General features: G+C 38.5%; 1 protein-coding gene across 6 annotated transcripts in view; it reads right to left on the reverse strand.

Moving 5' to 3' along the window:
* Jmjd1c (jumonji domain containing 1C) overlaps window positions 1-15,297 on the reverse strand; it is a 168,136-nt gene that overhangs the window by 31,413 nt on the left and 121,426 nt on the right. For 3 of the 6 annotated variants that reach the window (XM_052163908.1, XM_052163909.1, XM_052163905.1), the window contains exons 4-10: window positions 11,824-11,929; window positions 9,883-10,007; window positions 8,747-8,890; window positions 8,460-8,652; window positions 6,526-8,204; window positions 3,949-4,121; window positions 1,405-3,581 (exon numbers count right to left, since the gene is read on the reverse strand). In XM_052163908.1, the coding sequence (XP_052019868.1) occupies window positions 1,405-3,581; window positions 3,949-4,121; window positions 6,526-8,204; window positions 8,460-8,652; window positions 8,747-8,890; window positions 9,883-10,007; window positions 11,824-11,830 (4,498 nt within the window). In that variant the 5' untranslated portion in view covers window positions 11,831-11,929. Of the gene's footprint in view, window positions 1-1,404; window positions 3,582-3,948; window positions 4,122-6,525; window positions 8,205-8,459; window positions 8,653-8,742; window positions 8,891-9,882; window positions 10,008-11,823; window positions 11,930-15,297 lie in introns of those variants that run through there. The other 3 variants (XM_052163906.1, XM_052163907.1, XM_052163910.1) reach the window with 3 other exon arrangements.

Here is a 15,297-nt window from a genome sequence, read left to right on the forward strand (position 1 = left end):
CATTAAGCAAAAGGGGATAAAAATGTCAAATTTCATCTAAGAAATAGATAATCAAAATTTAAAATTCTTTAACTTGTGAAAACATCCCATACTAAGTAATTTTTCTAGATGAGCCAGAGGCACATCAACCCTGCCCTTACTTAATAAATAGTTTTCAAACAAATAGCATTTAAAGCCTGATCTGAAACTATGTGTTACCATGTAAGGGAGATTTACTAAGCAACGGAACGTAGAGTGGTAACCACTTATTCTGGCCACTAAATCAGAGTCTCACTTGGAAGGATGCATATTCAGTATTGATATGAAGAGAATATCTATATCTATATATATGCCACTTAAACATAATGTTATGAAATTAACTTTGAAAGTATTTTCTAACTGCTGAAAGCTATTTTCTCAAAGTATAAGTAAAAAAATTTGAATATCCAACAGCAAAAGAAATATATGGATTAACACAATTACAGACCACTAAGCCTCCTGTGGAACTGGCCAGGGCAGTAACTAGAAGGAGAAGGCAGCACTCCTATCCACACACAGGCTGGCTGCTGGCAGCCCCTCTGCCTTCTGACTATACTTGCCCTGCAGTCTGTCCGTTGGTCTCAGACTGAGCCTGTCCTGTTCTGTAATTCCATTCTCCTGGTTTTCTCTACTTCATGCTGCCTTTGGTCCCACATAGGCACATGGGAAAAGATTACTCTTGGAAAGGGCACAAATAAGAGGCTTCAAGCAACCACGCACTTATGGAAGTACTGCTCGAGAATCCACACTGACAGAGATGTTTTATGTATGTAGGCAATTACAGAGATGCAGTAAAGCTATTAAGTGCTTCCTGCGTTATGCAACAAATGTACAAAGAAGCAGACAACTTCTTTTAAAAGACATATAGAAACACTGTACAATGACTACTACTGACTAAATGACTTTGTCCAGCTGTAGCCACAAACTCTGTGGTTTCATTTTTGAGTTTTGAGGTGTGAGGTGTTTATTTACTATGGAAGTGCTTGCTGGAATAAGTACAGAAAATTACAAGTTTCTCTTATCTTCTACCCATTGTTACCAATGGCAATCTCCACAAACTCACAGCTTTGTTAAGTGGTGAGGATGAGACGGACACATCTCACACTGCTCCTCAGTACTATGCTTATGGGTAAGTAGGAGATCATGTCACAACTAAATATGTTAGTATCAGGAGTACAGTTTTTTTTTTTTCTGGTGTAATAATCAAAGCTATATTTTGACATTTCTAGGAAAAGATCAGTTCCTAAATTACATATTGGATTACATGTATTTCAAATGCCAGGTGAAAACATTTCTCAAGAATGGGGATCAAGGAAAGGCAGAAATGTGGTTTACAGCTAGGACCGTGGCCCATTTTATTTGCGATGAACAACTGTATTTACTCACCACTGCTACTGTTGTGCAACTTGAGTTTGCTCTTGTCTCTGGCGCTCCTGCTGAGCACTCCATTGGGCCTCGCATCCTCGTCCACTTCGCCCTTCCGCTTCTGCAGGTCGTTCTGCTTCTTTTTGTACGTGGGCTTCGGTTGCCGCTTAGTCCTCTGCTCTGACTTGCTTTCACTCTCGTCTGAGTCTCCACTTTCAGAGCCAGATTCGTAAGTTCTTTTGGCTTTCCTCCTGCTGACTTTTTCATCTCTTCCATATTTATCTACAGTGACTCTGCCATCTACGCTATTTTGTATATCATTAGATGTAGAGGCTATTAAATTGACAGAACATGGCTTAATAATTTCTGATACAGAATTCCCTGAATTTTCCATTTTGTTAGTATTTTTATCTTCTTCTGAATGTCTCGTGAGCCAGGCCTTCTTCAGTTTAGTGTGGTAGTTTGGCTGACTGGGCTGGGCTGCTGGCCCATTTCCTACAGAGATTGCTTTGTTACTTGCGGTGCAGGTCATGGTGCTATCCAGGGGAAGAGAGGCTGCCACTGTCTGATTTCTCACAGTATTAAGTTCAGCCTCACTGACATTACTATTTTTATACTGAGCTGCAGCCAATGCCGCCTTGTGCTTTTTTAAATGAATAAAATCAGTTGTGCCTGAGAAGCCAGAGCCAGGCTGAACACCACTTCCTGTCTTACTACAGGCCAAAGTGAGTGGAGCTGTGGTGCTGACTTTACAATCCTTTGTTTGCGCCACTGACTGACCAACATTTTTCGAAGAAGTACATTCTAAGGGTTTAGAGGCCGAAATGGTATTTGATAAAGAATAAATTGCTTCTGAACCACCCAAGCTGGAGACACTGGTGGCGGTGGCAGCAGATGTGAACACATCTGTTTTGGAAGTAGAGACTACATTTACAGCAGACATGACTGAAACAGGAACACTGCCCTGGGAGATAGCTTCAAAGTTTTTTTCAGATTTCACATGAGCACTTTCTAAATTCACATTTGGTAGAATAATTCTTCCAGTCTCCCCGGCTTCTGGCTTGAGGTAATCTGTTTTATTTGCCCCAGATGAAGATCTTTCACAAACTCGATCTTTGGAAGCTAATAGTACAGCTGGCACACTGTCACCTTTTGTACTAGAAGGTGGACGAACAATGACAGATGCCACAGCTGCCTGGGACTTTCCACTACTCTTTTCCACATGCCACTCAGCTTTTTCCTTGCTGAGGTTATTAGATCTCCACATTTCCGTTAGACTCTGATCAGAAGAATTCTTAAAATTTGCCTGAGAGTCTTTTGGCTCAGGAATTAGAGTTGGAGGCTTCTGAGACTCTGGAACTTTGCCACCAGCATTTACTGGCATCACTGGGGTCAGAGTTGGAGGAGAAAGGCTACTATAGCTGCTCTCCTTCCTTTCCAAACTGTGATGGATTGGTGGATGGAATACTGGGGCCCTGTGCAGGGCAGGCATGCTGCGGAGTGCATTTGTAGAAGAGACAGTCAGATGGGTAGGGCTCCGACAGTCACTTCTGAACGTTGTTACTGAGTGAGATGCACTCTGATGGGGAAGATGCTCTGCTATCTTGCCAACTAAACTTTCACTTTCTGGTTGGTGTTTAATCAAAGGTGGAGGCTTCGAAAGAGATGATATAAAAGAAAGAGTTTGAGGATTGGCTGTTGCAGAAAGGTTATTATTTTGTTTCTCAGTGTAAATATTGGAAACTTCTTTGGATGGATAGGATCTTGGTGGCTCATTGACCACACTATTAGATAAAGTAGTGAAGTAGTTACTTTGGGGCAAACTCTGAGGCACTGAGTGCTTCATCTTATAAATCTCTGACACAGGGCGGTCTACATCTTTATCTTGTTTGACAGCATGGCTTTTAGGACTAGAAGATGATGGTACTACTCTGGAGTAATTCTCTCTTTCAACCTCATGCCCCTTGATTTTGGTTGTAAATGGAGCCACATCAATACTCTCTTGAAGGATTCGACGGTGTTCCTCCTTGTATTTGTTCAGTCTCTCTCCAGTCTCCTGGGGTGGCCGTGGACCCACAAAATGCCTATGCAAGTGACAATCTTTTCCTGCCTGTGACCTATTAGGATCCAGGTCACTTTTTACTGATGTGGATGCATTAGACCGTAATGGTTCCATAAAAGCTTTCCTCTCCAGTTCTCTACAAAGAAAACACACAAAGATTCCTGTAGTCACTTTGTCATACAAAATGATTTTTTATGAAATGTTATTCTATTATGAAAGCAAACAGCTTTAATAGTCTCTAAAATTGGAAGATATACTGGTATGAAAAGAACAGAGCTACACGTAGTGACTTATACCTATGCTTCTACACTACTTAGAAGGCTGAGGCAGGACTGCAATGAGTTCAATAGCAGACTGACTCAACAAGGCAAAACACAAGGAAAAGGAAAGAATCTTCAAAGTCTAGTTTTGATACCAATTTTAAATAAACTACTTAAAAAGTGAATTAAGAAAGTCATGAAAGTCAAAGGTATGTGTTAAGTGTTAAACACTGGTAAACTTACTCTTTGTGGTGATCTGCTAAAGTCTTAGTCAGTGGGGGACTGGAATGCACTGTCAACTTGTGAGGTCGGTGAGGTTCTGCACTGGAAGGTCTGACAGGAATGTGACTAAGTAATCCAATACCATCCGCTGAGGTCACAGGAGTGGGCTGATGTAACCAAGGACTGGGAGAATTCTATTAAAAACAAAGCCAAAAAAACCCGACATTTTAGTTACCAAAACAACAATAACAGAAAAACACAAACCTAAATTGTTGAGCTGGGCAGACTGTTACGTACTTAATCCTGTTTTATAGCAAGACTTCTGACCATAGTACATTTATAAAACCTATTATTTTTAAATTAATCTGGTGAGAAATATTCAAATTTTTAACCAACATTAGCTGTACAGACTTTTTACATTCAACATGAATCAATATTAAAATAGTAACTTTAAAAATATTCCTTCACTAAAAGCAGATCTGAAGTGTATTAACAATGTCAACAGACCTAATTTTATGATTCCCTATGATTCTACCACCAGAAGAATTGGTGCTTACAGTAAAACCAGAATGTTAGATATAACATGTTATTCTACTAGAAGCAAAAATTATAATCAAATTTGTCTGTCAAATTTTCCCATAGAATAATTAACGCTGTAATGTAAGAGTTTATACACAACTCCCAGATCATTGCGTTTAAGGCCTAAATGTGTTCTACTGTACTCTGTAAGCCAAACACCGTTAGGCCAATAGGGTGTGTGTGTGTGTGTGTGTGTGTGTGTGTGTGTGTGTGTGTGTGTGTAAGCCTTAACAGTTTTCTGTGACAGTATGCTGTGTGTCTGGTAAGCTAGTACTTATATGGTGACAGTGACATACATTTTAAAGCGCATACATCTAATTACTTGTTTAAAAACTGTTTTCTATACTGTGACTCAATATAACTCAAGAGTGAGCTTTGTAAATTTGTCATCAGGATGAGTCACATACCAGGAAAATTCAAACTACCTTTAGTCTGACTAAAAGGAATAAACCGTAAAACTCATATCAATAATGAAGAGTAGTTAGCATGGACCACAGAGATAGCTTAATGATAAGTTACAGCTCTAAACCTCACAAGAGAATAGTGCACAATGATGTACAAGAAGAACATTTAAGACGTAAGAGTCTTATGTAACTATGGCCTTCTGTGTCATTTTATAAGACTCAATGACAATGATCAAAGATTTTTTTGTTATGAAGTAGCATTTAAAATTATTTCTTCATCTAGAGGCTTCTGCTTATATTATCTGATCACCCTGATCTTTTTTTTTTTGTTGCTTAAAATATTATCTTAGTTTACATCTTTGTATTATAATTTTATATAAGTAAATAAAAGCCTAACTAGAATAAATCATTTGAAGGTCTCTAAGCCATCTGTTTTCTCGTTTGCAGAGTTTGGAACTTAGAGAAGAAGATCCCAATCCATTTGCCAACGCTTGGCTTCTGTGTGCCTCTAGCACATCTTGGGCAGTGCCAACTTCAGTCATGATCCAGAGTGACTGCAAAGGGCACGTGGGTGGAAACGTGCTCAGTGATTGCATGATACACCTACGTTACATGACTTCTATATCCTGGAATGACTTAGCCAGAAAACACCATTGGGTTTCAAGTCACATAATCACATGATTAATGGCACAAACAGAATCCAGACCTTATCTCAGAAACCAAATTAAGCAGGATAAACTTGTCCCTAACAATAAATAGTAAATGTTAGAGCCCCAGCAGTCACAAGGCACAAGAAGAGCCAAATACAGAATAAGTTGCCCTGTGATCTCTATGAGTGTTGTGGCACACCACTGTAACACATACACAACAGATGGGTGGATCGATGGATAAGTAAATAAATGGATAAATGGGTCAATGTGAAAGATGGAAAAACTTGACACTATTTATTTAACCAAAAGTTTGAAAATGATAAAAATGATAAATTTCATGCTGTTTTTACTGCAAGTGTGGTGGTATTTAAGACAGTCCAGGAGGAGGAATACATAAGGAGTACATGGTCAGGAAAAGGCCAAGGTAGCTCCATGATAAGAATTTAACAACGCTATCTAGTCCCTTACTTTTTACTGTCTATTAGTGCACAGCTATTTGCTGGAGAAATCACTTAAGGCATGGAAGAGTGTGAGTCTCATCTTTCCACCTGTTCAAAGACACATGACCCTGCAATAATGTCACTATAGAAGTGCTGATGGCTTTGCCAAATACTAGGAGTGTCTAACTTTGAATGTCCTTAAGCACAAAGGCACTTAGAAAGATGTTTTGAAACATCCCATGTACATAAATGATGCATTCAGCTGTTCAAGGGCTAACATCATTTAAAGAAATGTTATTTTAAAAAAACGTAATTATTACATATAATTTTAAGCCTGTACTATTACTACTAAAATATATACCATAAATCACGTTCTAATAGACAGTGTTATCTATAAGTTAAGCCTGGTAAGGTTATTATCCATCTGCAAAATAAGCACTTGAAAATCTGTACTATTTTTAAAGAGCCTAGAGATGATAATTAGCAAATACACGCTGCTCTGTAGCCAACAACAGTGTCACTTACCCTCCTTAATGAAGCTTCAGCATTAACTGCATTTTCTGGGTGAACCCACTTAGAAGAAGGGAGACCAAGTCCTGAGTATGCATGTGTTCCATTCGGATATTGCCAAATAATTGGATAAAGTCCAAGCTGATTATATGAAGCAGAAGGATGGGCTTGTCCGAGAAGATGAGGTGACTGGTGTTGTAACAACTGTTGCTGCTGCTGGTGTGCTAGTGCTAAGTGGCTCAAGCTGCTGGCATGAGCACTCTCTAGGCGCGGGTGGCCACTGAGTAAAGAGGCAGTAGGCACTCCAGGTAACACAGTGGGAAGCAAATGAGGGTGATGGACAGAATGGTGCGGACCACTAGTGAGGGGGTGAGTGTTGATGGTAGGTAATGGAGTTTGACTAGACGACCCAGCTAGCAAGTGGGGTCCTGGCGTTAAGGCAGGGTGATGAGTACCTGGGTTCAAACAGGTTCTATGGGATGAGGAATGAAGAGAGAAAGGATGCTGGCTCAAAAAAGGTGAAATGTGATTAGCTCCTGTTTCTGATCCAATAAGAGCAGGATCCCTATAGACTGTGAAGTGCTCATTTTTATCAATGATTAGAGGGCTCTTTGTAGTTTCCAAAGCACTGCCTCGCGTAGGAACAGGGTGGAAACTACCTCTGCATGGCTCGTGCTCCATTTTCCTTGCCAGCCTTCGCTCCCCCACAGCTTGACTGCTCCCGTAAGCAGCCTTAGACTGTACAGAATCCGGAGAATGGGTGATCTTGGCTTTAACCACTTCAGGTGAACAACTGGATTTTGCCTTCTGAGTCTCCACTGAAGTAGTTAGTTTAGATTTTATAGTTTCTGGGGGTGGACTTCGTTTATGCAGCTGATCCTCTGTGACAGAAACTGTACTTAATGAAGACACGTATGAGACATAGTGATTTCTCTCTTTCTCCATATCTCGGTTATTGTTTCCTGAAGGAGCATTTGTAACACTTGATTGAGTTAAATCCACTTTAACTACATCACTGACCCAGCTCTGATCACAATCTTGCTTTGCTGTTTCTAGGTATTTAGCATTTGAATGTGTGGAATCACTAACATTTGTATCCATGTTCTCAGGTGTCTGGATGCCAAAAGTATTTGAATTTTCCTGAGCCGCCCTCTCTGAATGAGTGTCGCTTTTGATATCCATAACACATTTGGGGGTCGGTGTTCTGGACACTAATCTGTCCTTTGGTAATAATTCCACTGTGCATTGGTTTTCCACATTGCATTCTTGAAGGACTGAATCATTAGAATTGTGGTCAGCAACTGTGCCTTGCTCAGATGAACGGAGAGTCATTTTGTCTTGAAGGTGGCTGTCCATGGACTTGGTCTTCTGCCCTTCTTCATGGTTTTTACCTTCCTGCATCTGGTCCCAGCGAGGCCGAGTATCTATTAGGATCTCTTCTCCTTCTTTCTCAGCAGCCTGGGATTGTCCCTCCTCTCCATTTATCTTTGAAGTGACTTTATTTTTCAGGTCACACTCTGGTGTTTGCGCAGAGGAATCCTCAGTTCCTCTCTTGCTGGAGCTTTCTGAGTCACTGCTCTCAGCAGCGTCAGAAGCGTTGTCCATCCGGAGCCTTTTCATGCTCAGCTTCTTTTCATCCTCCTCAGGTTTCCGTCGTTTAGTCACCATGTGTTTGTTCTTACCTTTAGGATTTTCTGTGACATAAAAAAATAAGATTTTATTTTCCATGATCAATAAGCGTATTTTAATGCATTTTTGTTTACAAGCATGCTCTTAAAAAATAAAGCAGGTCTAGCTATGCAGGACAACACAGACCTTTAATGCTGTCACTCGCACACAGATCTCTGAATCTGACACTAGCCAGCCAGTGAGCTCCAGGATAGCAAGGGTATGCAATGAGACCCTGTCTATCTCTCTCTCAAAAGCAACTTTTTAATAGTGGGTCCTACCTCCTCGTGATACAAAATCATGTTTGTCTTCCTTCATCGTCTCCTCATCAGGTATACTGCTATCTGAGCCCTTCCTCTTATTGGGACGAATACTTCTTTGTTGCTGTTGCTGGTGTGTGCTCTGTTTTGGTACAGCAGCTTGAGAGTTCATTGCTGGTCTGGGACTGTGTGCTTGAGCACGTGTATAATGACCCTAAAAATAAATCAACAATGATTGCATTACTATTTGCTTTGAGTATCCTAAGGAAAAGTATTTTATTAAAATGCATTACTAATAACATACATACGTGAACAGTGCTGATATTTTGACTGGCTCGAGACCTGCGTCGTGATGTAATGCCAATATTTTCACCTTTTAACAAAGAGTGAACGACATCATCTAGAAAGGTCATTTGAACCATAGAAGGATCGACATTCTGTGGTTCTAGTACCTAATCCATGACATAAAACAAACATTAAATCTAACAAACTGACCAGCATAACATTAGTACAATTTCTTTACTCAGTTGAACTATTTACAAATCAGTTTAAGAATTCAAATTTGTACTATACCACTTGCTTACATAACCAATTTTAATTACAAAAGACAAAATTACCTTTTCCCTTTTGCATTCACTGTAATTCTTAAAAGAGAATTTTAATAATTAAATGTGGCATGAGAACTATGCTTGTTTTGAAAGTGTTAAGTAATGAAAAGAAACTACCTGGGAGATAATTATTATTGGAGAGGAAAAAGAAAACTCAAGTTTTAAGAAAGTTAAGTTTTAATCTGGTGGGGGAGGGGAGAGGAAAGGCTAATCAATTAGGTTGTGACTTTTGTGTGTACTGGAATAAATGTGTCATCACTATCACTTCCTGACCTAAAGTGGCCCCAGTGTAACATCAGATAGATTTAAGCTTATTAGGTTTATATGATTAGAGACCTGTATAGGGGCTAGCTATAGTCAGACAGATAGCTCAGTGGGTAAAGGCACTAACTCTGTAGCCTGCAGATTCAATCCCCAGGACCCACATCCTGAAGTAAAAGCTAAAACTTATCCTAGGATCTCCATAGGTGTGCTATGACAGTCACACCTATAAACATGTATATATGTACACACCAAAAAAAAATTAGTAAAATATGATATTGTCAGGTGGCAGACACCTTTAATCCCAGTGCACAGGAGGTAAAGCCAGGCAGATCTCTGTGAATTCAAGGCCAACCTGGTCTACAAAGCGAGTTCCAGGACAGCCAGGACTGTTACATAAAGAAACCTTGCCTTGGGAATGCAATATTTACCTTGTAAAAATATCCTTGTCAAAGGATTACTTAAGAGGCTGGGGTTGGGGGTTGGGAGTAACATGCACTCAGCACATGAAAGGCGTGCTTAGTATGTGCAAAACCCTGGGTTTGAACCCCAGCACCAAGACTGTAACTATTTACCTGATCATTCATAACGATCATGGTGCGGGTGAAGAGATCATGATGAGTAATTATGCCAGTAAACCACTGGGTGGCAGAATCTTGTCTATAGACTCTCACTCTGTATCCATTTAATGAATAAGGACCTTAAAAAAAAGGAAAAAACAAACAAAAAAACAAAACAAAACAAAAAAAAAAAAAAAAAACAAAAATAAAAGAAAAAAAGAAAAAAATAAAACAAAACACAAGGGATATCTTAAATGAGGACATTTCCCACTTAGGAATACTTAGGAATTACCTTTTAAAAGCAACAAAGCTCTGTGACAGATGAGAAATATACAATGTTGGCTTTAAAAATGCCCTAGAAGTATCTTAGCTCAGAATTCAAATTATTATAGACACAGCTACACAAAGAGTATTTTAGCAATAATAAACTGGGAAGAGAACAGGATACAATGTAAAGCAATAGTGTTCTAAAATATGGTACAGAAGTAAAACTAGTTAAGTTTGGGAAAATGAGCTCATGTCTGAAATGAGAAAGTAATTAATAATTTGGTTTATGGGACAAGAAGAAGGAGCTAAGTCTGAAAGCACAACCACCTTAGTAAGCAACCACACTGAACATAATCTGAAGTAATCCTCATATATGTTTTGCCAAAGACAGAAAGGGATTATTAATACATTACTTTTTTCTTCCCTAAGGATATAAATAAACAACATTATTTAAAAAGAAATAGTGTGATTATCTCATGAAACTCGACCAAAAGTATGGAGGAAGGTGAAGCTAATCACATCACACCGTCTAACCACAAGCAATACGTTCTGCATCTTTGAACTTCAAAAAATATTTTTAAAATCTCTTTAGATGACATTATTAAACATATGTAATTTGTAACCCCCATTTTTATATCTGATATTAAGAAATTGTCCCCCAAACCAGTCTAGGATAACAAGAAGATAGTAGCTTCATTTAAAAACAATAATAAAAAAATTGTACAGAATAAGGTGATGACTTCTAGACAGGAAAGGATTCTGAGGCTTTATAGTTGTTGGGTAGGAGAAAGTTTTAGGAAGTCCAATTTATTTATTTATCTGTTCATTTATTATGTTTTAGTCTCCATGACTAAAGCTTCAAAAATACTACACTAAGAACTGTTTATTACCTAGATGATGGGTTGTTGTACATTAGCACATAAAACAGAAGTTACATCTTCACGATCACTGCTTACTAATACTTAATGACATAGATGATTTTGTCTCACTGGCTATCCTGGGTCTCACTGGCTATCCTGGAACTCAATTTGTAAGACCAGGCTGGCCTTAAACTCATTTTGAAGTGATAAATTAAAAGCTGGCATGAATTTCAAAGACTGAGATAAATTAACAAACTTAACAAAATTGTATTCTTTGCATGCAACAGAATACCAACAGTTTAAGTCATATGTCTTAGTTTCAACTTCACAAAAACCTTATATTTGCCATATAATTTTACTGCTATTAAAACAAATTACTTGGAATTATAAAGCTGGTCTGATTTGAAAATCACATAGTCTAGACAACCCTGTAACTAACTAAACAAAGGAAACCAAACTGAAGCTAGTGTTGTGGTAACTGCTATAGAAGTACAGGGGCACTTATCAGATACCAGCTGCCGCTTCAAAGGACATCAATTATGACTGTGGGCAACTCTCCACTGCAAACAATGCTTCTTTTTCCAGGAAGAACATACCTTGAACAGTCTACATTATGGAAATTTCCCTACCAACAAAGCAACTGTGAAACTATAATTCTATGTACAATAAGTGAGTAAAATCATAAACTTTATCAAAATGTTTGTTTACAGTTTGCCAACTATTTTCTGGCAGACTACATGAAATTAAAACTATTAGATTGGATAAAACTGAGCAATCAAAAAAAGTTGGTTTAGTTTCAGAAAATGATGTGGAACTTCAAAATAGATACCTTGCATAAAAATCTCCTGAACCTTCTGTTCCTTTACCCAGACTTTCACTTCTGCATGCAGCTGAGGGTTGTCCCTGAGTATGGGCTTTAGGCTGTCTGTGTCGTCCTGGAATTATAAACAAGAAGAGAAGGCCTCAGCACACTTTGGAAACAATAGTGCTATAACTTATATTCTAAGCACTTCAGGAACTTCCTTAAATAAAAGCATCCGCTCATAAATTAGTTCTCTTAGCAACTATAACAGTAGTATACAGTAGTGAGATTTGATCCTTGACAACTACTACCATATTCAAAAGTGACACCGAATAATAAAACTTGGTTTTGTAAATCTCTTTACTAAGACTGTCTGAATTTGTTAGTCCCCTCATCTGTAAGGTAGTTACTAAAATCTGCCATTTGCCTTAATAGGCTATTATAAGATTTCATAAAGTAATGATACTATTTTTTGGTGTGCACATGCAATTAATTCCAATACCCACGAGGAGGCAAAAAGTTAAAAAGTTTAAAGCTAGCCAGAGCTACCTAAGAGAGACCCAGTTAGAGACAAGCAAGTGCCAGGTACAGTGACCACCTTAAATTTTAGCACTCAAAAGGCTGAAGCAGGAGGATAGCTCCAAGGGACAAGCCAATTTGGTCTTTATAGTGAACACGAGTGAGGAAGGGAAAGGGAAAAGGGAAAAGGAAAACTGAAGAGCTGGCTCAGCAGTTAAGACACTTGCTGTGCATATAGAAAATCCAGGTTTGATTCCCAGCACCAACATAGTAGTTTACAACTACCTGTATGTAACTCCCGTGCCAGGGAATTCAAAGACCTCTTCTAAGAACAAGGCATAACAGACAGGCAGACAGGCGAGCTCGGGCTCTCTCTCTCTCTCTCTCTCTCTCTCTCTCTCTCTCTCTCTCTCTCTCTCTCTCTCTCTCTCTCTCTCACACACACACACACACACACACACACCACCACCACCACATAATACTTTTAAAACCTACAACACTTTTCAAACCTTTTAAAGACATGAACTATAATTACCTATACAAAAATATTTTTATTTTTGACAAAATAATATATATTTAATTTTTCCGAAAGCAAGTTACTCAGGCATGGAACGAATAGCACTCTTGATTACCATTCCTGTTGTATAAACTACATCCTGTTTAATGTCAGTTATAACCCCTAGCAAATGACAAATGGGAAAGTTCAACTTGGCAGTATATCCTTTACTAGGAATTGTAGAAGTTCCTATTGTCACCTTGATAGATGACTTAGTGGATAGTGGCCTCTAGGCATACCTGGGACAATTGTCTTAACTGCAGTAATAAGGGTGGGAAATTTGTCCTGTGGGTGGCACCATACAACAAGGGGATCTTGGAGTGTTTAAGTGGAGAAAGTGAACAGAGGACGATCATGCATTCATTGTTCACTATTCCTGATTAGCAATGTGATGTGAACAGCTAACTTCAGCTTCCTTGCCATGAAATGTTAGCAAGAACAATCCTTTTTCCTCTTAAGTTTGTTTTACCAGGGTATTATATCAAGCAATACAATAGGGGACTCAAGACAGAAACAGAGCATCTGGAAGCAGCGCTGTGAATGCATCACATCACAGTAGTAGTGTTTTCCTAGCTAGGCAATCTCAGGCCTAATGTGGTTGCTCCTCCATACACTCCAAGTACCGAGGGAACACAGACCAGAGAAATTACATGAAGTTCTAAAACAGCCTGGCTTACAGTGAGCTCTAGGCAAGCCTGGGATGAGTGAGCACATGACCAAAAACAAACAACAAAACAAAACAAAACAAAACCCAGTAACTATCCAGGGAACTTACTCACAGACACTCGGATCTCTGAGTTCAAGGACTCTGTGGTCCACACTGAGATGTTTCTCACTCAGCACTACCTTTCCTTGAGATTATATTTAAGTGCCTATACTGTACAAAGTAAACTCAAGTCTATGAAATATCTGCTTCCAATTGTATGTGTGTTGTGTGCTGCACATATGTGTCTGCTGCCTACAGATGCCAGAAGGGAGCTTTGGGCCACTTGTGACTAGAAACACAGAAGGTTGTGGGCTGCCATGGAGATGCTGGGAATTAAATCTAAGCCCTCTGAAACAGCAACCAGTCTTAATTGCCAGCCCTGCTTCCTATTTTTATTAGATTTTTACATGCATACAACACACATATTACTGAAGAAACTGCATTCAGTTTGTTATTCTCCTCCTTTTTTGCATTTACTTTTTAAACTTTGCTACAATTCAAGTGTCAACTTTGCTGACATTCTCTAAAACTCCTGTTACTGTAAACTTCATTTAAAGTGAAACAGTATTAAACTAGTTTTTTTCAATGACTATTTTGAATTCTCTTAGCTAACTTTGACATTCGTGATAAATGCTTCAAAGCTAGTAACCTGTGGAATAACAAAAACAACAGCACACTCCCCTTGTATAAAAAAACATTCCCATTCTCAAACATTAAGATACTGATGCTGGGACAGCGGGGACATGAATGAAATAACACAAAACCAAACTTTAAGTTCTATGTAAAATGGAAAAGACAGATTTCGTATCATAATGAAATAAAAACGTTAACAAAACATAATAAGATGCAAATGTTTTAATATAATTTTCTATCATAGGCCAGAATTTTTGAATAGAAAGTATTTCTTCAAAAGAAAGCTCTTTTAGCAATGGCTTCTAAAAAACATTTGTCTTGCCAAACATGTCCATGCATGCAGTTATGCAGCACTTCAGAGTCAGAGGCAGGTGGACCTCTCAACAGTGAGTTCCAGATCAGCCAAAGTCAGGCCCTAACTCAAAAAACTAAGCAAGCACACAATGACGACAAAAACCAGCAATAACTCAGTGTATTTTGCCTGAAAAGATAACAAAAATATTCTTTATTATTTTTCCAACTAGAAAAGTTAATGCAACACTTTAAAGAATTAGTTACTACATCAACATCTTGTTAGCACCATTTACTTAATCACAGGACTTTCATACAACTGGTACCTGCCTGTATTATGGAAATTATTCCTCAATATAGCACTGTAGCACCGATTTTGTCTCCATTTTACACATAACAAAGCTAAGGCACACAGAATGAGATTTGCCACAGTGACATCTTTATACATAATAAATTTAATGTATATACATATATACAAACATACACACACAAATACAAAATACACATGTATTTAATAGGCAACTAAATTACATTTTTTAAACATTTTATGTATAAGTGTGCCCAAGTGGATGTCAGAGGACATCCTGAGGGAGTGAGCTCTCTATCATGGGGATGGGTCCAGGGAATCAAACTCATGCTATCAAGCACAGTAGCAAACCCTTTGCTACCTTTTATCTCAACACAATGGAAAACTAAGTAACTGTTAGCACAAATCAATTTCTAGTCTTTATAGATTGCCATTTTGAAACTTTATGCACTACTTGACACAGGTAAAAATAACTTTAAAAAATGTTCG

This window comes from Apodemus sylvaticus, chromosome 19 (assembly GCF_947179515.1).
Source record: "Apodemus sylvaticus chromosome 19, mApoSyl1.1, whole genome shotgun sequence".
Taxonomy (NCBI): domain Eukaryota; kingdom Metazoa; phylum Chordata; class Mammalia; order Rodentia; family Muridae; genus Apodemus; species Apodemus sylvaticus.